The 23,740-nt window shown below is 40.8% G+C and overlaps 1 protein-coding gene across 11 annotated transcripts in view; it reads left to right on the top strand.

Moving 5' to 3' along the window:
* Positions 1-23,740, top strand: part of FHOD3 (formin homology 2 domain containing 3) — a 416,636-nt gene that overhangs the window by 53,909 nt on the left and 338,987 nt on the right. For all 11 annotated transcript variants that reach the window (XM_076330252.1, XM_076330251.1, XM_076330250.1 and 8 more), the window contains exon 3: positions 4,087-4,151. In XM_076330252.1, coding sequence (XP_076186367.1) covers positions 4,087-4,151 — 65 coding nt within the window. The remainder of the gene's footprint in view (positions 1-4,086; positions 4,152-23,740) is intronic.

Below are 23,740 nucleotides of genomic sequence, written 5' to 3'. Positions count from 1 at the left end.
CAAAGAATTTAGCAAAATTATTTCCCATTTCCAGAGGTTTCAATGACATGAGGGACGAGGAGCATATATATGAAGGGTCACAGCACCTCATAGTCATTTTTACCTCTGCTGTGTGCCCTTGTAGATGAGACTGCCCTTAGGTGAGGCTTGGCAAACGAGTCTGTCAAGGAAGGGAGGTCAAGAGAAGCAGTTTTCTGTACTGGATCAGGTGTTGGGAAGAGCAGGGGGTGTAGTAAAGGGCAAAATTAGCAGTGTAAGATTGGTTTGGACAAAATTGCTCAAGAGTCCTGGGTGCTCGTGCCCTTGCCCTCCCAAAAGAAAAACAAAGAACCAAACAAACCAGGTGGGGAAAAAAGCTGAAAAAAATAACCTAAAGGGCCCATGAAATAGGCTTCTTGATGTGAGCAATGGCAGCCAAGTTAGTGGCTTACTGGATTCTTGGCTGGGCATCTTTCAGAGGTGCCTGTAATTCAAAGTACTCCAGCCTTCTTGATCTTTTTTCTAGTCTTTGCTTTTTGATAGCAACCCCGCCTCCCTGGGACCTCCTCTCCCATAGTAGTCTGGTCCTCATTTTCATTTTTCTTCTCCTTTCTTGGAATAAGCAGATGGATCTCAAACTAAAGAGGTTCCAAGTGCTCCCACAGAAAATATCTTATATGCAGGTACTATGTAATGGCATACAAGATTTTTTTTGTTGTTGTTCTGTGTTTATTTGTCAGCCTTACAGCAAGAACTGAAAATGGGTATCCTTTTCCTCCTGCTTCCTGTTCTATGGCTGTTGACAGAAGTCTTCGCAGGCAGCTTTGCACAGCTCAGACTGCAGTATGGTTTTATTCTTTCCTAGTCAGCCTGGCTGTGGAGCCCAAGGATCTTGCGCTTGCTTTAACAGTCAGATATACACTGACTCTTCTATACCATTACGTTGTTTTTCCTGATGTTCCAGTGCTATAGAGGATGTCTAGCTGATGCTTATATGAAAGTTTTAAGCCCCCCTCGTCTTTCTGCCCCATCCTGTAGTCTCAGCAAAAATATGGTAAGGCAATGGTCAGAGAAGAGAAATCATATGGAGAGCATAGAGTGGAAGGCATACCCATGGGTGATGCAGGTTGGCAGGGCTTGCAAAACCAAGGGTGAATCTGCTGGTGTTCCTTGCTCAGTGAAGGTCTGAGTAGAAGTGCTTCAGTGCTCCCCCTGCACTGAAATGGTAGCTGGTTGCAAGTCAGTCAGCTGTTTGCTCCCACAGCCCGTGGGCAGCCTGCAGAGCAACAGGCCACCTGTGAGGCTGCAGCAGCTGGAATGGCCGTGCTTTCCTTTCAGTAGCAAGCAAATTTTGCTTTCTCTTACTTGAAACCCCTCCCCATAAGTCAGCAATCATTTTTTTTTTTTGGGGGGGGGGAGCAATTTTGCTTTTGGAGACCAATTTAACTAGAAGTCTCTTGCTACATTTCATCTCCTTATTTTTGAAGACATGATCTTCTGGTCAAGTGTTTGATTCAGAGAGAAAGATAACATTTACAGCTACTTGAAATATTTTACTGTAGGTTGTCTTCTGAAAAATAATAATGGCATAATAATAAACAGCTGTTTAATTTTCCCCCTCACATCGACTAGTTTTTAATCTATACACCCCTTAAAATCACTTGTGTAGACCTTCTGTGAGGACTGTACGGTGCTCAAGTACCAGCAATGTTTTATAAGGGCTCTGCAAGACCCGAGTCCTAACAGAAGCAGGAGATGGGCAGCTGCCACGGTCCCTGTTTTGTAGATGGGGGACGCAAGGCACAGAGAAACTAAACTCACATCCTCAGAGTAGCTGAGGTCTGGCTTTTAACGTGGCACACAGGCACCTCTGTCGTGCCTTACCCTACTTGCTCACAACTGTGCAGGGAAGCTGCGGCAACAGGGAAATTGAAAATGGGTCCTTCTTTGTCCCAGATGGAGACCTTAATCCCTGAGCCGTTCCTCTTTTGTTTCCATAGAGACATTTCTTCCTTTTGTCTCAAGTACTAATGGAGGGGGAGGGGTTTAGAAATGTTTTATTTTACTGCCTTTCAAAGAAACACAGTGTACCCTAGTAAGAATATAACAGCTCTTGTGTAAGTGAGGAGATGTATCAACAAGAGATGCTCCTATTGGTATTGTAAGTTTGCTACTCTGTCAAAGATTCCTCAGGTCCTTTGCAAATTAAATATTCCAGAGGAGTCCTGGCACTCCTGTGGGAAGGGGCAGCCGTTAGCAATCTGCAGGACATGTGCGCAGGCAAAGGCTGTGTCCAACTGAATTGGCAGGAGGAGTTTAGGTGGGCAGAGAGTCAGTCCTAAACCTGGAATTGCTCCAGGAAACTTTAAAATCCAAAGTGCAGACAGCTCTTGTGGGAGATAGCATGTTGCTGCTTGGCACTTCAAAAGACCTGTAAACCAGCAGCAGCATTAAGAGAAGGTTCATGCTTTTCCTGCTTTATCCTAATGCTGTTCAAGCAGACCCTTCAAAGAGCAATTTAATTTAAAGTTTGATTTTATTTATTTATTTTTAACCTATTGAGAAAGGTTGCCATTCTGAAACTGGAACGGAGTCCTTTATTACCAGGTACATAGTTCCACATTAACCAATTTTTTCAGGTGCTTAATGCGTTGTTTTGGGGTTTTTTTTGTCCTATATTCTTCTGGGAGTGATATTTTTCTGAAAATGTTTGTCATTGCTTCACTGACCTGCCTTCCCCTGCAAATTTTTTGGGAGATAGTATAAAACATGTTCTTTTCTTGTTGAAATCAATGAAAAATATTTTTGTTCCTGAAAACAACTGCGGGCAGGAATACAGCAAAGTGGGGAAGAACCTTTGTTGTTGTCTGGAAAATAGTGGGTTTGTTCTGATGAAGATACAGCCAGTGGGAAATTCTGCTGGGTGTCTGCGAAAGGGTTGGCCCTGAAATATCTCAGCAGAATCATAATGCATATAACTGAGGAAGGTTGTGCTGTTTTTTAATTTGCTTTGACTTTGTATATAGAAGCGGGTCTAGGGTTTGCATGACACAAACTAAGCTGCATCTGAATGTGTTCTAAAAACAGTTCTGCTTCTTGCATGTTTTCCCACGATAAATTCACAGAATTGCAGAAGGGTTGAGGTTGGAAGGGACCTCTGGAGGTCATCTGGTCCAACCACCCTGTTCAAGCAGGGCCACCTAGAGCTGGTTGTCCAGGAATTATGTCTTTAGTTTCAGAGAAAAGAGAGAGAATATGCTGCTGTACAAATAGAAAAGACATTTAGCTTTTCTTACTTTCCTGCCTTCCATCAAGTGAGCAGGTTTGGGTGCAGAGGCAAGGTGCTGGCCGTGTCCTGATGCCAGTTTGTGGGTGGAGCGCCTAGAAATCAAGAATGGTGCTCTTGGCCAGATTGAAAAGATGCATCTAATACTAATTTGTCTGAAAAACAAATAAGAAACGTAGCAGCTAATTAAGATAAAGTCATTCTATTTAAGACCAGGATGAAACTGAGGCAGTGCCAGAGTGAAGGAGGACTCAATTTTGCCTCATTGCATGAAAAACAGATCTATCTTTGTGCTTTCAAGACCCATTTAGGGTACATGAGCAGATTTGTGAAAGTGTAAGCAACTTCTTGTTTGACCTTGCATTTTCTTTTCATATTTTACTATACCTAGCTTTAAAATATTTCTGTTAAGATTAAAATGTGGAGTCATCACTTGGTACTTCTCTAATATGGATTTCTAGAGAGTCATTGTGGTGGGTTGACCTTGGCCAGATGCCCACCCAGCCGCTCTCTTGCTCCCTGTCCTCAACAAGAGGGAGGGGAAGTAAGATGAAAAAAACTTGTTGATTGAGATAAAAATAGGGAGATCGTTTACCAATTGCTGTCGTAGGCAAAACAGACTTGACTTGTGGAAAATTAATTTATTGCCAATTAAAATAGAGTTGGATGATGAGAAACAAAGACATAACTTGTAATACCTTCCCTCACCCCCCCACCCTTTTTTCCTAGGCTCAACTTAATTCCTTCATTCTCAACTCTTCTACCTCCTCCCTACACCTTTTATATATATATATATTTTTTTTTCTCTTCTCTTTTTTTAGGAGGGGCAAGAAACACAGTATAATTCTGAGGACCCAGCTGTCAGTGAGAGTCCATGCCTGCATTGGTAAGTGAAGTTCCACATGCCTGAAAGAGAACAAATAAACAGAATCCATCTCTGAGAAGCAAATCTGGGGTGTATGAATCAGGCTTGCTGTGTTCCAAGTTAAGGAGAATGGCCAAGAAATTGATTTCTTTGTTGTGTGCTAAAATCAGGTTATATTAGTTATATTACCCTTAAAGTGTGTTAAACAGCCCAGGGAAGTATAGGATTTGACGTGTGATGGTTGGGGGTGCTTTGGAGAATCCTGGATTATCTGTCTTGCCACAGCCTTTGTGTGAGCCTGAAGACGACTGTGTTCTGAATTGGGAAGGGGATCTGGAGAATTGTTGGCTGACAGCTAACTACTGCATTTTAATAGCATGTAATGTTTATTACTTCATCCTGCAAATCTTGGCCACATATTTGTCATTATCACAGTGTCAGTGTCTTAAAAACCCCAGTTAAAACAATGCTGTCACGAGGAAAAGTCTAATGAAAGTCATAATGTGTGTGTCATAAGAGCTTTAAGGTTGCGTAAATGGAGGCTGATGTGCTTGATGGTGTTGATATATTCTCCAGCGTTCTGCAGAGCAGTATGTTTCTCTGAGTGTTAGCGGCAAAGCTAATGCTCATGTTCTGGTGATATTATGATAGATGTTATGGGTGGCTGGTTTAAAAAAAATAAAAAATAATCCTGTATGTATGTGCCACAGTTGCCTGTTTTGTTTTCAACTTCTCCATAATAGATTCAACACCCTAATATGTTTAGCTTGTAGTTGGTCTTGTTTCAAGAGATCGTAGCTGAAGCAATGGAATATAGATACTTTCCTTAAAAGGAGGAGAAAGTTTAAGTTCTGTATTATTTCCACAATGCTACTGCTGTCAGAGGATTCAGGCTTTAAATACAACTAAACGTCTTTCCCCTGCCCCCAGGACGTGTTATGAAACGGCCTTTCTGGGAATTTGAACTGAGCACAAGCAACCTACAGAATTCCTCGAATACCTCCTATTGAGAGCAATCTCTAGGCTGCCTCATGCAGGAACAGATTCTCCTCTACTACTGTTGGCTTGAGGAAGTACAGTAGAGCAAGCCTACGTGTTAAGTATTAGAGGAGAAACAGAGATGCTGCAAAGCCTAGGCTGATTTTATAAATGTGAATGAAATTAAGAACAGCTTGGAGAATCCTGTTAGGTCTGGGAATATCTTTGGCAAAACAGACCAGTGCAGCAAGAGAAGATTTCATGTGTTTCCTGGATTGAGGTTTTATAAAAACAATTTTCATGTACAAATTTTTGTCCAGAGTGCAGCCATCAAGGAATTGGAGCACACCAGGTTCTGAGCTTCCATGTGTGGTTGCTTTGTTGTTATATGTTTGCATTCAAGCTCACTGTGGGCAATTAGGTGTATTACTGTGCATGTATTTTAATCGTTCCTGTATGAAAGTGAGTTCCTTTGTCAGGTGCTGTTACTCTCTGGCAGCGGTGACGCATTCAGCGGTGAGCACAGCGGAAGCCAGGCTGCAAAACTTGAGTCTGGATTTCGAACTCTTAGAGCAGAGGTGTGTTTGGATATGGGCTTTTGGCTTGGTTCATTATAGGCAGAAAAGCCAAACGCAAGATCTGGTTCTAATTTCCAACCCCCTTGCTGAAGTTTAGATTTTTAGGGTAAGTTTTTGTTTCAGCCCATAGCTTGATGCAGTATAGTTTCTTCTCTCTATTCTTTTTCATTTCTGCATATCGAATGTGTCTTATTTTTTGGTATTGGCTAGTTTGAAAGAGTCGGGGACACTCTGTGGTTCTTCGTACTGGCCTTGTTTGGTGACTTGGGCCTGGCAGTTAAACTTGTCACAGAACAGGAGGGTTGTTTCACTGGCACAGTGGGTACTTTTCTTCATCTTGTGCATACTTTCACATCAGCTGCCTGTTAACATCTTTTTTGAAATATAAGCATTAGGTTTAGAGGTTAAAAGATGCATTACATATTTGGAGTAAAAGCTAGGAGCCAGAGCAATCTGAGATGGCGTTACGTGGAATAAAACCGTCTTGCTTTGGCTATTTTCTTTCAGTCTTGCAATATCCTTGGAAAGCATTGTGGTTAGCTATGTTACTGACTCTGCAAAGTCCCCAGTAGGTAGCTAGGACTGCTTTCTGAGAAGATGTTTTCTTCTGTAGTGCTCTTGCCACAGAGCCTCCTGTCATCCTTGCATTCCAGGTTTTACTTTGCTCTGAAGAGCTGCGAGGTGCAACGAAATAGCTTTCCTGTCATAAACTCTCCCATTTGGAAGTTGGACCGCTATTTTTTTTTCTTCTCCCTAACATGTTGTACTTTTAAATTGTGGGAAATACACAAGTGTTTATGTTCAGATGTCCAGATAAAGTTTTCCATCATTAGTGACTTCAAATCTCTGGGGAATTCATTGGGCTTTACTATCAGAGGATGTATTGACTACAGGCCAGTATTTTATGAGACTTGGGAAGCTTTAGCAAGTCCCATGTCAAGTGGGGTGGGTTGGTTTTTTTTTTGTTTTAAGCAGGGCAGGGAAGGAATAAGGCTTAATAACTTGAGTGCGGAAGTTGTTAGTGAGTGGTATTTTCTGCCCTATTGCATACCAGTCATTAAGCATTTCACGCAATTTAATGCATTAATACTTTTTTTTTCTCTCGGGTTCTTGTCTTATGTTCACACTAAGGACTTTCAGCATGGAAGAACAAATTTTCTTTTAAATATCACTCTACTTCTTTTCCCGTTTTGGCTTGATCCTGATTAAATTGTAAGGACTAATTAAAAGGTAATTTCAAAAATAAAATTTAAGTGGTTTTAATGCAAACGGCAATATTTACAATTTTTTTATATCAAAAGTCTATTGCTGAAACCAGTTTTGTTCATAGAACATAACTAATTGAAAATTATAGATGTACTTTTGTACTTGTTGATGTTAAAAGACCTTAGTGGAGGAAGATCAATCCTTAAATCACAGTGTCAGGTATTTTTTTTTCCACAATCTGTCAAATTTGACCTTTTATTCAAATGAGATTTATTGTGAGTTAATACCCTGTGGGAAAAGTTTTTCTGGTATTTTTGGCAGCTGTATGACTTTCCTCATTTGTATTTAGTTGTGTCTTAATGTAACTTTAATTTGTATGTGTTTAACAATTACAGAGCTCAGCTGAAGCCTTGGTAAAGTTCAACGTAAATGAGGATGTAGCTTTACAGGGCGAACACCAACAGTGCCAAAAGCTTTAGCCCCTGAAACTAAGTGGAAGGTTTTAGTCACAGCAACTCTTTGACAGTGAAGTTTTAAAGATCTTTAAAAGCTCCACTCTTCCTGGAGAGTCACTTGGTTTATTCATTATGTCTTTGCTTGGACAGCTCTGTTTGCTGCTGCTGCTTCATTTGTCTGTTCATTGCTTCTTGGTAGTTTTCTCTCAAAATCTGAGGTTGTCTCTCAGAGAAAAGGCACCGTTTATTCTTACATATCTGGATGCAGTATCTAGCCCAAGAGAGTCCCATGTCCTATTTTAAAACGCTTGTGCCTGTGATGGGGAATCAGGAGTGTTGCTCTCAATACTGAGTATGAGGTTTGGACAGGGAACCATGACAATGACTTAGAATGATTCTGCCAAAAGAAGTTTGATACAAGCTTCAGGTGTTAATACAATGTAATTCAAGAAGAATGTAAATGACAAAGGTTGATGTAATTCTGAATACATGTATTGGCCTGGGATTGCTCGGAGTACTGTAGCTTGGAAGGTCAGCAAATGCTGCAAGGTGTATTTTAAATTTTACTTCTCCTTTGTGTCAGTTTATTATTAAAAAAAACAAAACCAACAAAACCCACACACCCAACCCCTCCCCCAACCCTCAATTGGTTATTTAAAATGTTTTTGCATTATAAAATTACGTTTTTGTATGGTTATAGCTCCTTCCTGTATTTATGTAAAGTCTTTCTTTCATCTGTCTATAGATTAAAAATAATTTGCATAGATATTTGTGTGTGTTATGTTTCATAGCTTGATCCAGCAAGGTCCCTAAACAGTGTGCAAGTATATTATTGCAAGAGTCTTGCTAAACGTATAATGTAGCTTCATTATTAGTCGTTATAACCATTTTATAATCCCATTCTATTGGCTTTTGCATGTGGGCAGTTGCAGATTTACCAGAGCAGGGTGCTGAAGTGATGTACAGCGTGCCCACCCTTCCACGTGTGGTTCAGCAGTGGACTATTCCCAAGTATGTGACACAATAGCTGCCATGCCGCACGGCGGCTGTTTCTAGCCCCTGTTATTGGGGCATCTGCTTTAACCAGCACTGTTAGCACCAATAACCCAGCCTTTCCGCGCAGCTCTTTGGATTGTCTTTTTGACATCCTCTCACTCTTGATATCTTTTATGAAATGTAGCCATAAATATCATCTTGAGCTCCTTTTGTTCTGGGATACCTGAGGGAGGCTGTAAGCTAGTTGTAACTAGGATGCTAGTAGAAGCCAGCTGTTTTTATTTGCCCTGTAATGGCTGAAGTATGCAGCTAGTCCTTTTTTCCACATATAGTTTTCCTTTCTGTTATCCATTATGTGGACTTGTTGCATGTATTACAGCATATATGTTTAGGTTCTGCAACTATTTATGCATCTATTGAACCTTCTGGTGGGACCTGTCCCTCCAGGTGCTTGAGATGCAAGTTCCTCCCCAGTGGAACCACAGTGCTTTCACAAAGACAAAGTCATGTCTTGAGTCTATAACTATCTGGCACCTTGTTGCAGAGAAGTTAAGATACGCGGACAGAAGTGGGGGAAAAAATGTGGTTTGTCCTCTTATGAGTATAGTATCGAAGTGTAGAAAAGCCAGTGCGATTCTGGTTAAGCAAATGTGTGAAACCCTGTTGTGTTTCATTCTCTGAGGGCAGTTAAGCTTGTGCCTACAACCCATGTTATTGGTACTGTCTCACTTGAGATGGTTTTCCCTACAAATACCATTATCGTATTGCATCTCTCTGGCATATGTGCGTTTGCAGCATGCTGAGTGGCGGAGTACCGTTCTCATAGCCATGGACACTGTGAAGCTCCTCTAATTCATACTTTAAAACTTTCTGATTTCTTTTTTTTAAAGGGGATAGCTTATTGAATTTAAAATAAACAGCTTTCTTTTGGTAAGGGAGTTTCTGAATACACTAAGAGGAGTCGTCTAATTAAAAAGCTTTCCTAAAGCAAGCTTAATTGTGGCACTATGAGCTCTTCATTTGGGCAAGTAGTGATTGATATGTTCCAATGAAAGTCTCAGGAAAGAGGGGTACTTTGGGTTGTTTGAAGGGCATTTTACGGTTTTCTCTTCAGTGTTAGGCATTCCTAATAGAAAACATTTTCAGTTTGAGAGAGGGAACATGTGGAGAGCATTAGCAGTTCGGCAAAATGTGCAACCGATTCAGATTTAATTTAAAGGGAACAAAAGAGGTGCCTTGAGAATTTGTCGGAAGCGCTGTGGTTTTGCCTTCTTTGCACTGATGGTAACAGGAGAGAGAGAAAGGTGAGTTGAAATTGCTTTATTGAATATCATCTTAGCATAATTGGGACAGAAAAGACGGTGATTAATGGATTTAATGGTGCTGCACAGGGATCCTGCATGCATTACAGATTCGTAATCATGATATGCTTCCTATGACTCTTGCTGTAACTTGGTAAAAGTCCTGGCTTAAATGAAGATAATAAACAACATGTTTATTAGATGTAAACTGACATCACACAAATTGAAAAAATGTGAAAAGGAATGCTAGAGCTTGGGGGGATTTTTTTTTTAAGGGTTAGGCTTTTTTTAATAGAATAATTTGAGTTCTAGTTAAGGCAGTGCGCATAGTACTGGGGCCTGCTTCCAGATGTGATTGGAGATATCTGGTTCAGCTCTTTTTCAATTTGAGTGAAACATGAAATAGCTGCAAAGGCTATGATAAAAATACCTTTTTCAGCTTTTTAGGATTATTTAAGTTTTCTTTCCTGAGAATGTGGAACACAGATGCTCTAAGTAAAATCCCCTGGTTCCCAGATCAGATTGCTTTGTGAAAATATATCCATATAAATAACTTGTGGTTTTGCTCTAAAAATGTACACCTCTTTAAACTGAAATGTTAGACTTTTGTTATACTCCTTGTGAATGCTTTTAGTCAGCCTCCTTTGTGGGGATGAACCGTGGTACTTCCCCATAACCTGTGATTTGCCTTCCGTGATCTCACCGAGAAACCTCTGGGCCAGTCCCGTAGGATTTCTGAAGGTGTTTGAGACAAAGCAGGGAAATTTCCAAGATTTATCTCTGCATATTTCATGTAAATTCTAATTCTTAAAATAGGCTTTGCAGCAAGAAGAACCAAGAAGCTGAAGAGCAGATAAAGCCTCCATTAGCAGTGGGTTGTTGCTTTAAAGTGGTGGATTCCTGCTTTAAAGGGGCTTGTTCCAGGTTTGGAAGCACTGCTGTGGAGCATCCTAGTGGGATGCTTTTCTCGTTTTGGGAAGCTTTGCGTTAAAATGTGAAGGTTTATCTGTCTGGACTTGCACTGGGAAGTACTGCAGAAATCGAGTGAAATGTCTTTGAATTGGGATATCCTCTTTCTGACTTTTTTTTTTTCCCCTGACAACTTAGATTTCCATAATAATTCCCTTTTCTTATAATGTGTAAAAATTTTCCAGGGAGGAAGAATCTACTTTTGACTCTTAAAACATAGTGAGATTTAAAACAAATCTTGTTTCTAAACAAACAAACAAAAATCCTCAATCATCTTTGCTGGCACCTTAAAGGAAACCATCTCCTCATAAAGCCAGGAAAGAAAATAAGTGGTATGATACTTTGCTTCTCACCCCCCAACATAAGCCCATTTAGACTTGTTTCAGATATTTTTTTTTAAATGAACTATAAAGTACCGTATTACTGATATGTGGATTTTTTTTAAAAGTGGATTTTTCATGCAGTCTAAACATATGTCTTTTTGAAGATTAAAAATTTCTAACAAAATGCAATAATGCTTTTATTCTTTGCATGTTGCCATCTATCCAGTGCTTTGAAAGTACTGTACATCTGCTGATGAATAAAATCTCACAAAAAAGAAGGACTAAGTTAATTAGGAAATTAACTTGAAATTACTGGAGTATACTGCAATTGCAGTTTCTAAAATTTCATGTCTGAGTCGTGTTGCAATTGTTAGGACTAGATTTACTGCCTTTTTGTAATTTAAAGAGAAACAGACATGGTAAATTTAACCTCTGAGATGAGTGAGAAGAATTTTGTAACAATTTAAACTGATTATAACTGCTCATAATGGACCCCAAAAATGGACCTCTGGAAATAACTGTTAACAACAGTAGTAACTACTACGATGAGGTCTTTGTGGATTTGGTTGGGTTTTTTTGGTGGGGTGTTTTGGTTTTTTTCTTTTTTAAGAAAAGCAAGCAAATAATTGATTACTTCGTTAGATGATTTAGTCATTTTTGAACAACTTCCATGTTTTTCAATTAGATTTTGAGAAATACTTGCCCAATAAATAAATGAGTGTAGCCTAGGAATTGTCTCTAGATGTTCCTGTTGCAATTCTACAGGAGATGTTGCCGAGGCTGGTCCTCTGTGACTTGTGGGAGCTCTTCATGGTTAAATGTTTCAAGAAGTCTCTGTGTGTGTGCGGCGGGCAGGGGGGATTTGAAGAACCACCACATCAATTTCAGAGTTGCAAAACTCCGTGATCAGGCAACCTCATCAGCTTGTTCTGCTACTGGTGATGCTGCATAACTGGGATTTTGCAGGTCCACGCTGAGGTGCGAAGCTCCCCTTCAGCATCGCTTGTACTTGATGCGGCCTTTCTCTCACCTTGGGGTTGTCTGGGCATCAGTCTCTCCCAAATCACAGCTTGTGACTCTCAGGTCGCTTGGCTGGGAGTTGTGTGGCTTGCTGAGGGGTGGCTGTAGCCACTCTGCTAAGGTAGGAATCTATAGAAAACATTACTGCTCTATAGCTAGGTGTGAATGTGATGAACTTACTTTTACTTCATCATAACAGTCCCCAAATTTTCAAGGGGGTATCCGAAATTTCATTAAGGTATAGGAGTTTTTGTAGTTTCCCTAAAAGGAAAATAAAATAACAGACTTCATGCAACTTCCTACGTCAATAGCTGTTGTTAGTTTTCATGTAGTTTCCCTTTTTAGCTATTTGCACTTCCCGCTTACTTTATAGATCTTTGTATTGACAGACAAAGCAGTTCTTACTCTTATGGTCTGTGTTCAGACAGTTGAACTCATTTTGCTGTAGACTGAAGCACAGCATGTTCAAGCCCTTAACTAGGGGAAAAAAAGTTAAGTTCATATTAAATATCTTCAAATAAATTAGCGTTACACTTGGAAAAGAACAGCATGACTTGTTTCCTGCCTGCATCTAAACCTGTTATATACAGAAGGTATAACCCAAACAAATGAATTGGGTTCGGATTAGTTCTCTTGAAACTGTGCACCACTCAGGCCTGTTTTAAGCTTTACCCTGCAAAACTTGTTAGAGTAAAATGAAATTAAGCACCTAAACTATAGAAGAGCGTTAGGAGCTGCTACTTAAAAGCTGTGGGTTTGGAATAGGAAACGTTGGTATTTCTTTGGGATGTCGTTCTCAGCCCTGCCACTGATTTAGCCTTGTTTGTAAGGAAGGTGGAGGGATGCTGATTTTGCTCAGGTGGAATTAGGGTAAATAGAACATCTCAGGGAGGTAGGAGCTATAAGATGCATGGACAAAATTTGCTTTGATTTATCGACAGTCTCTAAGCATGTATACTAAAGACTGCATTAACATTAAATATACAGTTTTTGTCTACTAGCTTTTGTGTTTAGAAATGTGACATTCTTCATCTTGCTCAGCTGTAGATTTTAGCTCTGTATTTGCTGAAATTTAAGGAGCTGCATAATGATCCTGGAAGTGGCTGCAATGCAAGTTGTGGCTCTCGCTTCCAGAAATTTTGGGTAGAGAAAGAACTGGATTAGTGATGCTTATTTTCTTCTAATGTACTTCTAGTGTAATAAAAGAGCAGAAGTGGTGTTGGTTCATAAAGCAAGGAATTGTGCTACTATGGAAAGGAGGCTTCTCTTCAGAATGAATCCATTACATGTAATGCTTTTGAGCGGAAGCCCTGCAAAAGGGTAGAGTTTGAGCATAAAGCAAAATTTGTATACCCTGTTTAGTACTAACAAAATATTAAACAAAGACCTCTACATGTCTAGAGAATGTCTGGGCTGATTTCTTCCCCCAGTCAATTACTGAGGGAGTTGCTGTGGAATAAATAGGGAAATATTTCCTCTCTGTATTCTCTCCTGTATGGTGGGTTTTTCTCACTCATTGCATGTCTGATTTCTGCTCTCTGATGGACAGTTTTGATCTGTTACTTGACTATGTGACTATGACGTACCACAGATGAATGCATAGTCCGGTATGCCTTATGAAGATTTACTTCGTATTAGCTTAAAAAAGAGAATGTATGCATGTCATTGAAATGCAAGGTCAGGAGATGCATGTTTGAACATTATCAGTCTGCTTTGATCTGCTTATCCTTAAAAATGGTAAGCAAAATTTGCAAACTCACGGTCAACGATGTTTCAAATAGATGCCGCGTGCTAACTTTTTGTCAGCTCACTGCAAGGCCAAGTATATGGATGGGTATCATCTTTTCAGAGCAGGGCTATGTTGTTTCAGATCTAATATGTGCTGAAAGGAGGGTTAAGTTTTTGTTACCATCTCAAGATCTTACAGTGGAAGTTGATATAAAATACATGTGGTTTCATAACACTATTGGACTGATTTTTTTTCACCTGGTTTATTAACTTCTTTTCACTATGATATGTAATGTTAAATGCACTATCTCATAATTCAACAGTCAAGAAATAGTTTCTCTCTGAGTTTTCATTGTGGCATTCAAATAATGTGTACTGTTTTTTCCTTGCCTTCAGCTATCCTATTCCTCTCTTATTTATATCCTTTTCATCTTTTTCATGTGCAGCTGCTTTTATTTCTGTAGAAATTAAGATGATTTAATTTGTAAATTGGGTGCCTCTCAACTTATTTAGTTCTTGAAAGACATACTCCAAAGACTGAGGAGCTTTATTTAAATCGGTGGCACAGTTCCCTGATGTAACACATGTTGTCTTCTGTAAGACTTTTAAGTGAGGTATCCACTAAATCCACCCAGTGTCAAGAAGAAAATGTGTACTATAATGCAAAATACTGTGACGCTACCTTTGGAAGCATTTAGATAAAATGCTCATCTTGGGCTCAGAACATGCCACGGTCAGATGTGGTCATCAGTGGTGTGCAGGAATCCCACCACTCATTGTCATCATGTTTTTGTACTTGTATGAGCTTGATGAAATTGAGATCATGGTATCTCTGTCTGGAAAAGGGAGAGAGAGATTGGATTTTTGGAGTATTTAATTGGTGATATAGTAAGCATTATTAAATATTATGTAATGCAGAAGACTTCCTTTATTTCACAGCTTTTCATGTCTTCAAGTGTTACTTTTAATCATGAGCTTCCCTCTTCTGGGTTTTTCTTGGGTTTTTTTTGTGGTGTGTTTTTTTTGTTTGGGTGGTTTTTGTGTTTTTTTTTTTAATGTACAGCATCTGTATTTTAATAATGATAACAGCTCCTTTAAGTCTCTTTCTTCCTGCTTAAGACTCAACAAGGCACATAAAAATTTAGGCTCCAAAGAGATAAAGTTACAACCTCTTAATTTAAAACCCTAGCAGAAGTTACTGTGGCTGAGCAGCATGCTATTGTAAGTGGTAGGATGTCATAAGCCATGTCAATTCATATTTAGCAGTTTGAGATGAGTCTGGTATGTATGAAGTTATATATCAGGTTTCTTTTAACCTTTCAGACATTAAATATTTAGCTCTGGTCTTACTATTAAAACATGAAGAGGAGTGTGTTGGTAAACTGTGCTAAAAAAAAAAAAAAATTAAAACCTGTTCCTGTGGGTTTATTTCTCCCTGTGGCTGTTGACAAGGATTACACTTCAGCTTTAACAGCCAGTTATAACTTCAGAATGTCTAAAGCTGGCATATCAAGTTAACTTGTTGCTGTGCTGAGGAGGAAAATACAAATGTTGGATGTGTTCCTTACTTCTTCCATAATCTTAAATTTAGGTTCACCAGCCATTTCAGAGCCTGTTCAGCATCAAATGCCACTGGAGAGATTTGCTTACCGCTTGACTTTGTGTGAAACAGGGACAGCTGAGAGTGTGGAAAGCTTCTCGGCAGGTTGGGCGCAGGAGGAGGCCTGGGATTGATCTCACCCGTGCCCGAGGGCTGGGGTTTTCCTCAGCCTTTTTAGCAGTACAGCTTATTCTGCAGGGTGTGGGGGCCGGGCGAGCTGTTCCAGGCAGGGGAGGATGGTGACGATGCCGGCAAGACGGCAGCCAGCTGTCATTGCTTTTCTGCCTCTTGCTGCTTACAGGAGCATGCATGAGTGGTTCCCTGTAACTGCATCAGAAACACATCAGGAGGCTTCCTTATTTTTTTTTCTTCTGCTGTCATGCTGAAATGCTTGGTGTTGCACTGAGGAAAAACTTGCTGTAGAAAATGTGGGTATGTTTGCATGAAAAGTCCTGCATCATCTGTAACTAACTTGAAAACCTTTGTTAAAACCCTCACAAAGGAGTTCTGCCATATGTTCTTCACTTCAACAACAGTATATTAAAAAATATTGATTAATTTTTAATTAATCCCAATATATAAAAATTCTCAGTATATTAAAAATATTTGAGATCCAAAAAGAGTGGGTGAGGAAATAAAATCCTCCCTATATCTTTGCCAGAATAGCCAAGTACTACTGTAATATTCTCAGGAGTGGTGTACCCTGGGAAAGGAGAGCCACAGGGATGCTCTGAACAGCTCCCTAAAGCCCTGGGTGTGAGCACACGCTGCGCTTTTGTCCAAAGGTTAGTACAAGTGATGAGTACCCAAGCACCCATGATTGCCCTAGATAACACACTGTGGGGCACTCTGGTAGCAGTGACTGGGTTTCCTGGATTTTCACTCCGAGGTTAGTGGTCTGCATGTTACTGTCACCATGGTCTTGCTGTTTTGTATTGTGTATCTGTACTTCAGGTGTTGTGTGTGGTGTTCTGTTCTGTATGTTGCATGTTTTGGGCTCCTTAGTCAACATTCAGTCATTTAAATATCTTTACTAGGACTTTAGGGGGAGTTTTCCTAACCTAACAGCTATGAGGTTGAATCTTTTTGTTTTAAAGCCAGTAAAATATGTATAACTTGGTACCAATTAACAGGACCTAGAGGACCATCTGTGAGCTAGCAGTACCTGTTTGACTAGCTGCCTGTTACCTTGGGGTGCCAGGTACTGTTTCCAGCTGGCCCCTGGGGGTGCTTGTCAGGGAGGCAGGAAGTGTGACCAATCTAAACACAGAAATCCCCAAATGGTTCCTAAATTTCTCTGTAGGGAAAACCAAACCAAAATGCCAAACAGAAAAGTACATGCTACACAGAACAAGGATTTGTGTAGTTGCATCTGTTTTATGAAGACTGAGAATGCCTATTCTTACTCTAAAACAAACAAACAAAAAACAACAAACAAAAAACCCCCAAAAAACCCAAAGCACCCAAAAGCAAAACCCACAAAAAAATCCCAAACCCAACAACAGAAAACAGCATGGACTTAGTTCCTTCCTCTTCTCTGCTTTCCTCTTCTCTTTATTGCAGGAAAGGAGTAGGAGCCTTACAAGGCTAATTCAGCTGACAGGGAGCTTCAAGGCACTGGGCATAGTTCTTTTTCATATTGCTCGAGTTGCTCTTAACCATGGTGTGTGTAGGAAAATAACTTCGTTTCTAGGTGAAGTTTTACTGCTGTATCACTGCCACAAGTTCTCCTCTTGTCAGCCTCCCTGTCACGCCAGGCATGCAGCTTGGCGGCTGTGTTAGCTGCTAGGCTCCCTCTGTCATCGGTGAGCAGAGTCTGTCTAGAGGGCACTTCAGAGCATCTCAGTTATGTTCCTGCCCTGAATTGCTCTTGTTCCATTGACCATAAAGGGAACAGATTAGGGAGAGGAACTGCCTGGCTTGAGAGGTACATGTACTCTCCGTTGTCCCTTTCTGGTTTCTGTCTTCAGAGTCCTGCTATTCATTCTTGGATGACAGCAGCTTTTAGTGAAATCTGGTTCTTTGCCAAGCTCTGAAAATAGTTACACTGACTTCTTTTTTTCCTAGTTTCTATCAGGATCTAATATTTAATTTGTGTATGTAAATTTACTTATTGGAATAACTCCTGTGAAGTTATGCTGAAATGAAGTTTCGTAAGAGCAAGTAAGATTCGGGGATTCAGGCTGTGAGTTACCTCTATTGGCTCTAAGGCCCATCGTATGGGCAGAAACAAATGGAGCTGGTGTCTGCTCTGTGGTTGTGCCCAAGTGCTTTGCTAGGACTGAGGCAGAAATTCTGGATGTTGGAGCACAAGACTCTTTCTGGCCAAATCCTCACCTCCCGTAAGACAGTTTGGGGTGAGAGTTGGTCCATTCTACCCTTATGGAGCACCGGTCTTACACTTGAATGAGGTGGTGATTTCTGGTAATTTGTACCAGCCTGTTTCCTGGAGATCAGATTTGCAGGTGCCTCCCTTCCCAGGTGAAGGGGGAAAGTTACAGTTTTGCTCTGGTTCCCAGCATGGTGTTTCTGATGAGACCTCTCTCTGAGCAAGAGAGCTGCTTCCAGTATTGCGGAGCCTGTCGTGTTACCTGCAGAGCTGCGAAAGCTGAAGAGGAGGATTTCTTTTCTCTTTGTGTGTCTCCTGTTGCTGCTGTAACTTTTTCATATTGCCTGATCTTCTTCTGAGCTTGATGCCACGCAGCCGGCAGTTTCCAGAGGTGGCCACTGCCTGAGCTGCCTGTTGACGGATAGGCCGGTGGCAGGCGGTCAGGCAGCCCAGGCGCTGCGCATGCAGGCTCTCGCCCATCCCTCCCTTTGAGGGTCAGGTCAGCTGTACTTTGGCATTGAAGTCCTAGCTGGAAAGATATTTTCCGTGTTTCCTATGAATAATAAGGAAGAGGAGGAAAGAGACGCTTTGCGGGCAGTATCTGTACCAGCCCTCTCCCCGCCAAGAAAACAAGGGATCTATTTTCAGGGTGGCTGCATGCCCTGGACATTTAGATGTGATACCTTATCAGAGGCGGCTGTGGCACGTGTCAGCATTCACCCCTTTCACGCTAGCTTCTTGGTAGATAATGAAATCGTGACTTTCACCTATCAATTCTGCCTTCATTACACGGTATCACAGCCAGCATTACAGCAGCCCAAATATGTGCCAGTGACCTCATGGTATCTCTTGGGGTTTTGTACCGCTGTTGTTTGCCTGCTTGCACATGCATGACAACGTTGCTTTTCACTTTTCTCTCTTTCTTAGCTTGTTGATAGGATGTTAGCGTGTATCCCAGCCTTAGTACTTCTTATCAGGGATAGCTTGTTTTCTCTGGGAAGAAAAACAGTAGAACGGTTTGGACGAAGAGCCTGAACTCCTATCTGCCCGCCCTTTCTTTTCATGAATTCCTTGGGGTTAAGTAACATCAAAATTATGCAGGGAAACTCTTATATTTACTTTTGTCAACCTCTAATTTCTGAATAAAAGTAGCTGTTGCAGATGGAGTATTTGCTTGCAGATCTGTGTTTGCCATTTTGGAGCACCTTATCTGATTCAGTCTGTGAGTATTTTGATGTTACGAGGAAGTGCCTGATTTCTTCCCCCTGAACCCGAGCCTCCCAAGCCCCTGCCTCTTGGCTGACAAAGTGAGCAGCTTGCTTGTGGCTTTCAGGGGTTTAAATCGGACTGAACAAAAGCAGCACTGGGGAACAAAGTAATGTTCATGTTCTTTCGTTGACTCCTCAAATGTCCTGCAAGTGGTTCAGTTCTTCCTTTTTGATGTAATTAGGATTATGTTTCTCAGGCTCACTTCCTTGACAGTCTTCGTCAAATACAAGAAAAATAAATTTCTTGGAAAAACGGGTTCTCCTGAGGACAGGTATTTCTTTTCCATTTTGATTCAGAAGACTTCCATTAAGAACTTGTTAGTGAATAGCCCAGTTTTCTCAGTCATATGTTTGTTATCCCATGCGCTCTTGAATTAGGTAACCACCTGATACTTTGGCTGCCCTGAACTGCACAGGTGGGAATGCTGTGGTGTGCCACTTATATTTGCAGAGAAAGAATGAACACCTCTGGGCACCTGCAAGACAAATGTTGGTTATTTAGACAGTCGATTCTCTGCTTTCAGCTCTAGCAACTTCCACCCTGGTGGTGTGTTGGTTTTTTTTTTTAAAATTTTTAAATTCTTTTTATTGCCACCTTTCTTTAAGTATACTTTCTCTCTGACTGTCTCCTGAAACCTATTACAATGTTCGTTTTAGCACAGTGTGACTAGCATGCAGGGAGTCTACAGGAAGGATCTGTGGGAGCATTCCTTGGTAACAAGTGAAATAAAAGTGTAAAAACTTACTCTGTTTTCTAAAAAGAAAGTAAATGAAAACACTTCCTAATCCCTAGCAACCAAGTAGAAAGAATAATAATTTACCCAACCCTTGCAGCATGGGTTTGCAGATTTGGAAAAATAAACAGGTAATAATTTAGTTGGAAATAACTCTGAGCATCCTCAGGAAGCAGCTGTTTGTAGGGAAGGTGTGTGTACATTGTCTTGCTGTTGTGCTTTAATGAAATACAGACTTGCAAGCACACATGGCCAACAGGTATAGTGCAAGTAAGTGCAGAGCTAATTTATGTTATCTTGCATGATCAAAAGAAACTATGAAGGTGACTGCTTTATTTTGTAGAGGATTATTTTCTAGAAATATTTAGGTTATTCCCAATGGATAACTTCTGAAAGATTTTCATCTTCCATCTTACAAAGAGTGGGCAAGCATGAAGTGAATCACAAATGGGCTATAGAACAAAACGGCCTTGCTGGATCAGATCAAAGGTCCATCTAGGCCAGTTTCCCGATTTTCCCTGCCCTGCTTCTTTCTTCAACAGCTGCTAACAGTTGCTGAATTGAAGACTATAAGAAGAGTGCAAGTATTCCACTAGAGTGCTTTCCAGCCTCTAGCAGTTTTGTGTTTCAGGGACTTTGAGGTGGTGTCTTTACAGTTGGTCACCCTCTGTGGATTCTCCTTCCAGAAACCTGCTGGGCTGCTCTTCAGACTCCCTTCAAACTTTTAGCGTATAGAAAATATCACAGGTATGAGTTCCAACGGTTCAGCTGCACTCCGGGTGAGGGACCAGCTCTTTTTGGTTATTTTGGACTTGAAACTTTAATTTGATACCCTGTAGCTGTATTGGAAAAGGAATTCCTGATTCAGCTACAGCCTTCTGTTGAAGACTCAATAGCCGTTTCTCTCTGTTCCCCTCCCACCCTCCCCCCAGATCATCTCTTTACAGGGTGGAAATCCCTGTAAAGGATGGGAAATCCATGTAAAGGATTTAGGAATGACCTAGGTGGCCATTCCTCCACTGGAAGCTGGACTGTCTTCACTGCGTGATGCTTCCTTAAAACACTTTAACAATTATTTGCCATTAATCAACCTTGTCACAGTTTCTCTATCTTTACTGGATCTTCTATATATGGCATTTGAGACTGGGGGCCTCAAATGTACCCGCTGTTGAAAATACTGGTACATAATTTCTTTAAACAGTATTGTAATGATGCGTTCTGCTTTGTTTTGTATTCCTTTTAAAATAATTCTCATCATCATTTAGCTCTGGAGCAGTTAAAAAGCAGAGTTGCTACAGAACTGGTATTACCTGAGTACCTTCTGAGGGATAAAATTCAATTCAAGGCCATAATTATGTGGAAAGTTTGGGTGATTTTTTTTTAAAGTGTAACGCTTCTCTGCAGTGAATTTCATCTGTCATTTTTATCATCCAGTCAGTATTGGATGCTCCTTTGGCAGTTCTTCACAGCTGAAGCTCCTCTTACACGCTTTGAGTAGCTGAGAATTAACAAACTTTTTACTCCTTTTCCATGTACCGTTTTTGTTCACGTTCTTTGATTGTGGTGATCAGCACTGGCCCATGCACCAGTTCAGTTAGCCAGACTCTGAATTAAAATTTTGTAAGTATAAACTGGATATAATTATAGCTCTGGACTTTCTGAGGGGTTAATGAAGGTCTGAGTTTGCCCTAATACATGTATTCTGATGTGAAAACAAAGGTGTAACCTGATGCATGTTCAGGTCTATTGAAGGAGCCAGAACTAACCCTTATGTTCATTGTTCCAGGGTGGCCTTGTCTTAACTTGAATGTGATTAATCACCACACATCTGTTTTCCATTCTAATCAAAGTGTAACTAATACCTCTTTCTGCTTGTTCATCATCACTAGTTTTTCATGGATCCATAACAGACTCAAGAAAAAAGTTCAGTATATTTGGCTGAAATGTGAGATAATCTTTTCTCCCTCTCAGTAAAATTACTTGAACATGACCAGTAAATTTTAATTAATGTTCTTTAGTAAGAATAATGACTATAATTTGACAGAAAACAGGTCTTTGCTATATGAGCTCATTACCATATCACTCCTCTGTTACTACGCTTTCCCCTCCTCTTGTTGTGCTGCTGCAGATACAGTGCTTGCAGGGATGATTTTCTCTTCTTCCTCATGGTGGTAAATTCATATGGCCTAAACGCAAGAATTTTCCGCAGACGTTTTTGCGTTTGGAAAGGTCCAGCAATTCTGTGAGCTTGTTGATGACTTTTAATAACTAGGGTTTTAAGAAGGGTCAGGGTGGTGTCCCAACCACTAGTGTCATGCCTTGTGCACATATAAGGAGGAAAACGAAATACAGCAATAGCTTTCCACCTCGTGGTCAGTCTGGTATTTTGGGGGAGCTGGAGGACCCTGTGCATGTTGAGGATTAGCTAAATTCAGGGTATGGTTTCTAAGGGGAACATGCAGAGTGCTGCCTCCTCCCCTCTGCTGTGTTTCGCCAGCCCCTCAGTCACACAGGCGCCTCTGCTGGGCTGCGCTTCCTGCTGAATCACCGGGGTCCTGGGATTAACCACAGTCTGTGTCCTGGCACAGGAGGGAGTTGGACTTCAAGCACAGATGGCTTGAGTCATTCGATGTGCAGAGCGGCCACCCACCCCACAGCCGTGTCACTGGCAAGGTTGTGGAGGTGAGAAGCTGCAGCCTGAAAAACAGGCAGCACCAGCATTTCTGCTGCTAGAGAAAGCTTGTCTCGTGGTTGCACCTGTAGCTCATCCACAGTTTGGGCACTGTGGAGTGGGAATGAGACTGCTCTAATAGCAGTACGACGTGCTTGCCACTGGTGTGTAAGGAGAGGGTGGCTCCATCCCTGCACCTCTCTCCTTCTCTGGCTTTGTTTTTTGCTGGAATTAGCTTTCCTTGTTGCTTTCTGAAATACGTGACTGATTTGTTCCCCTCAGATGGCATAGATGACATAACTAATTTCTGGATTTTTATGGGAACTTAAAATCATAGAACCATAGAATGGTTTGGGTTGGAAGAAACACTTAAAGATCATCTAGTCCAACCCCCTTGGTATGGGCAGGGACATCTTTGACTAGAAAAGGTTGCTCAAAGCCCCGTCCAACCTGACTGTGAACACTTCTAATGATGAGGCATTGGAAGGGATAACTTGATATGTCAAGAGCTTAATCGTACCACCTGGAGAGTTTTTGTGTGGACTTTAAAGGTGTTTGTGATTAGGTAGGACCCCGCTTACATGAAGTTTTGTTGATCTCACTGTTGGGATTAAGCAAGACGTCAGAGACTTCTGGAGATGCCAAAGCCTTTTGATCAAATCCTGAAGGTGATACACTTGGTCCATAAATAATGGAAGAGCTGAAAACAGAAGGCACATCTTCTCTACCATCCTGTAAGGAAGATCTCCTTTGCATAAAAATCTTGCTTGCAGGCCTGTGTCCCAACTCTGGGCAGCATTGCCACCAGTGCAGCGCTTGGTTATCCCTGATCTCACTGGCTTAAGCTGCAAAATGAGTGAACTGTTCGTAAGGAGTCCTGAAATGAGCGGTACAAAACCACATAAATTCTCCTCTCCTTTTTCTAAAAAGGAGAACTATTTTTAAAGAAAAGGTGTACTAGTGCTAAAAGACATTTTATACTGTCCTCAATTTTAACCACAAAAGATGAGCTTCCTGTTTTAAAAAATCGTAGTATTTTTCAGGTAGATGCTAAACTTCTGAGGAGTAAGAAAAAGCAATCTGCATCACCTGTGCAAGCTGGGAGTATGTCATCCAAACCAGTAAAAATGTTCTGCTGAGAGAATTTTTTTCTTGTTCTGCTTTATCTAACACGTTTAAAGTCTCCTTATTTCTTTGTTCTCCTGTTACTTATACTCTCTGAACAAATTTTTCCCAAGTTTCCAGCCTGAAACAGTTGCAATAATTTCTGTTGAAGCTCTGGGTGTTTAGCTTGTCTGAAAATCAGTCCCTTGATTTGTCAAATATTCATATTTTTAAGATCAGCTTTTTTTTTTCCTTTCTGCTTTGCAGTTTCCTAGAGCTACGTACTTCAGTCACTGGTACTTGTTCACCAGCAGGCAACGTGCTGATGACTTCAGTTTTATTACTTAGTT

Source organism: Aptenodytes patagonicus, chromosome 2 (genome assembly GCF_965638725.1).
Source record: "Aptenodytes patagonicus chromosome 2, bAptPat1.pri.cur, whole genome shotgun sequence".
Classification (NCBI taxonomy): domain Eukaryota; kingdom Metazoa; phylum Chordata; class Aves; order Sphenisciformes; family Spheniscidae; genus Aptenodytes; species Aptenodytes patagonicus.
Note: the sequence above shows the minus strand (reverse complement) of the source record. Positions and strands in the feature narration are given on the sequence as shown.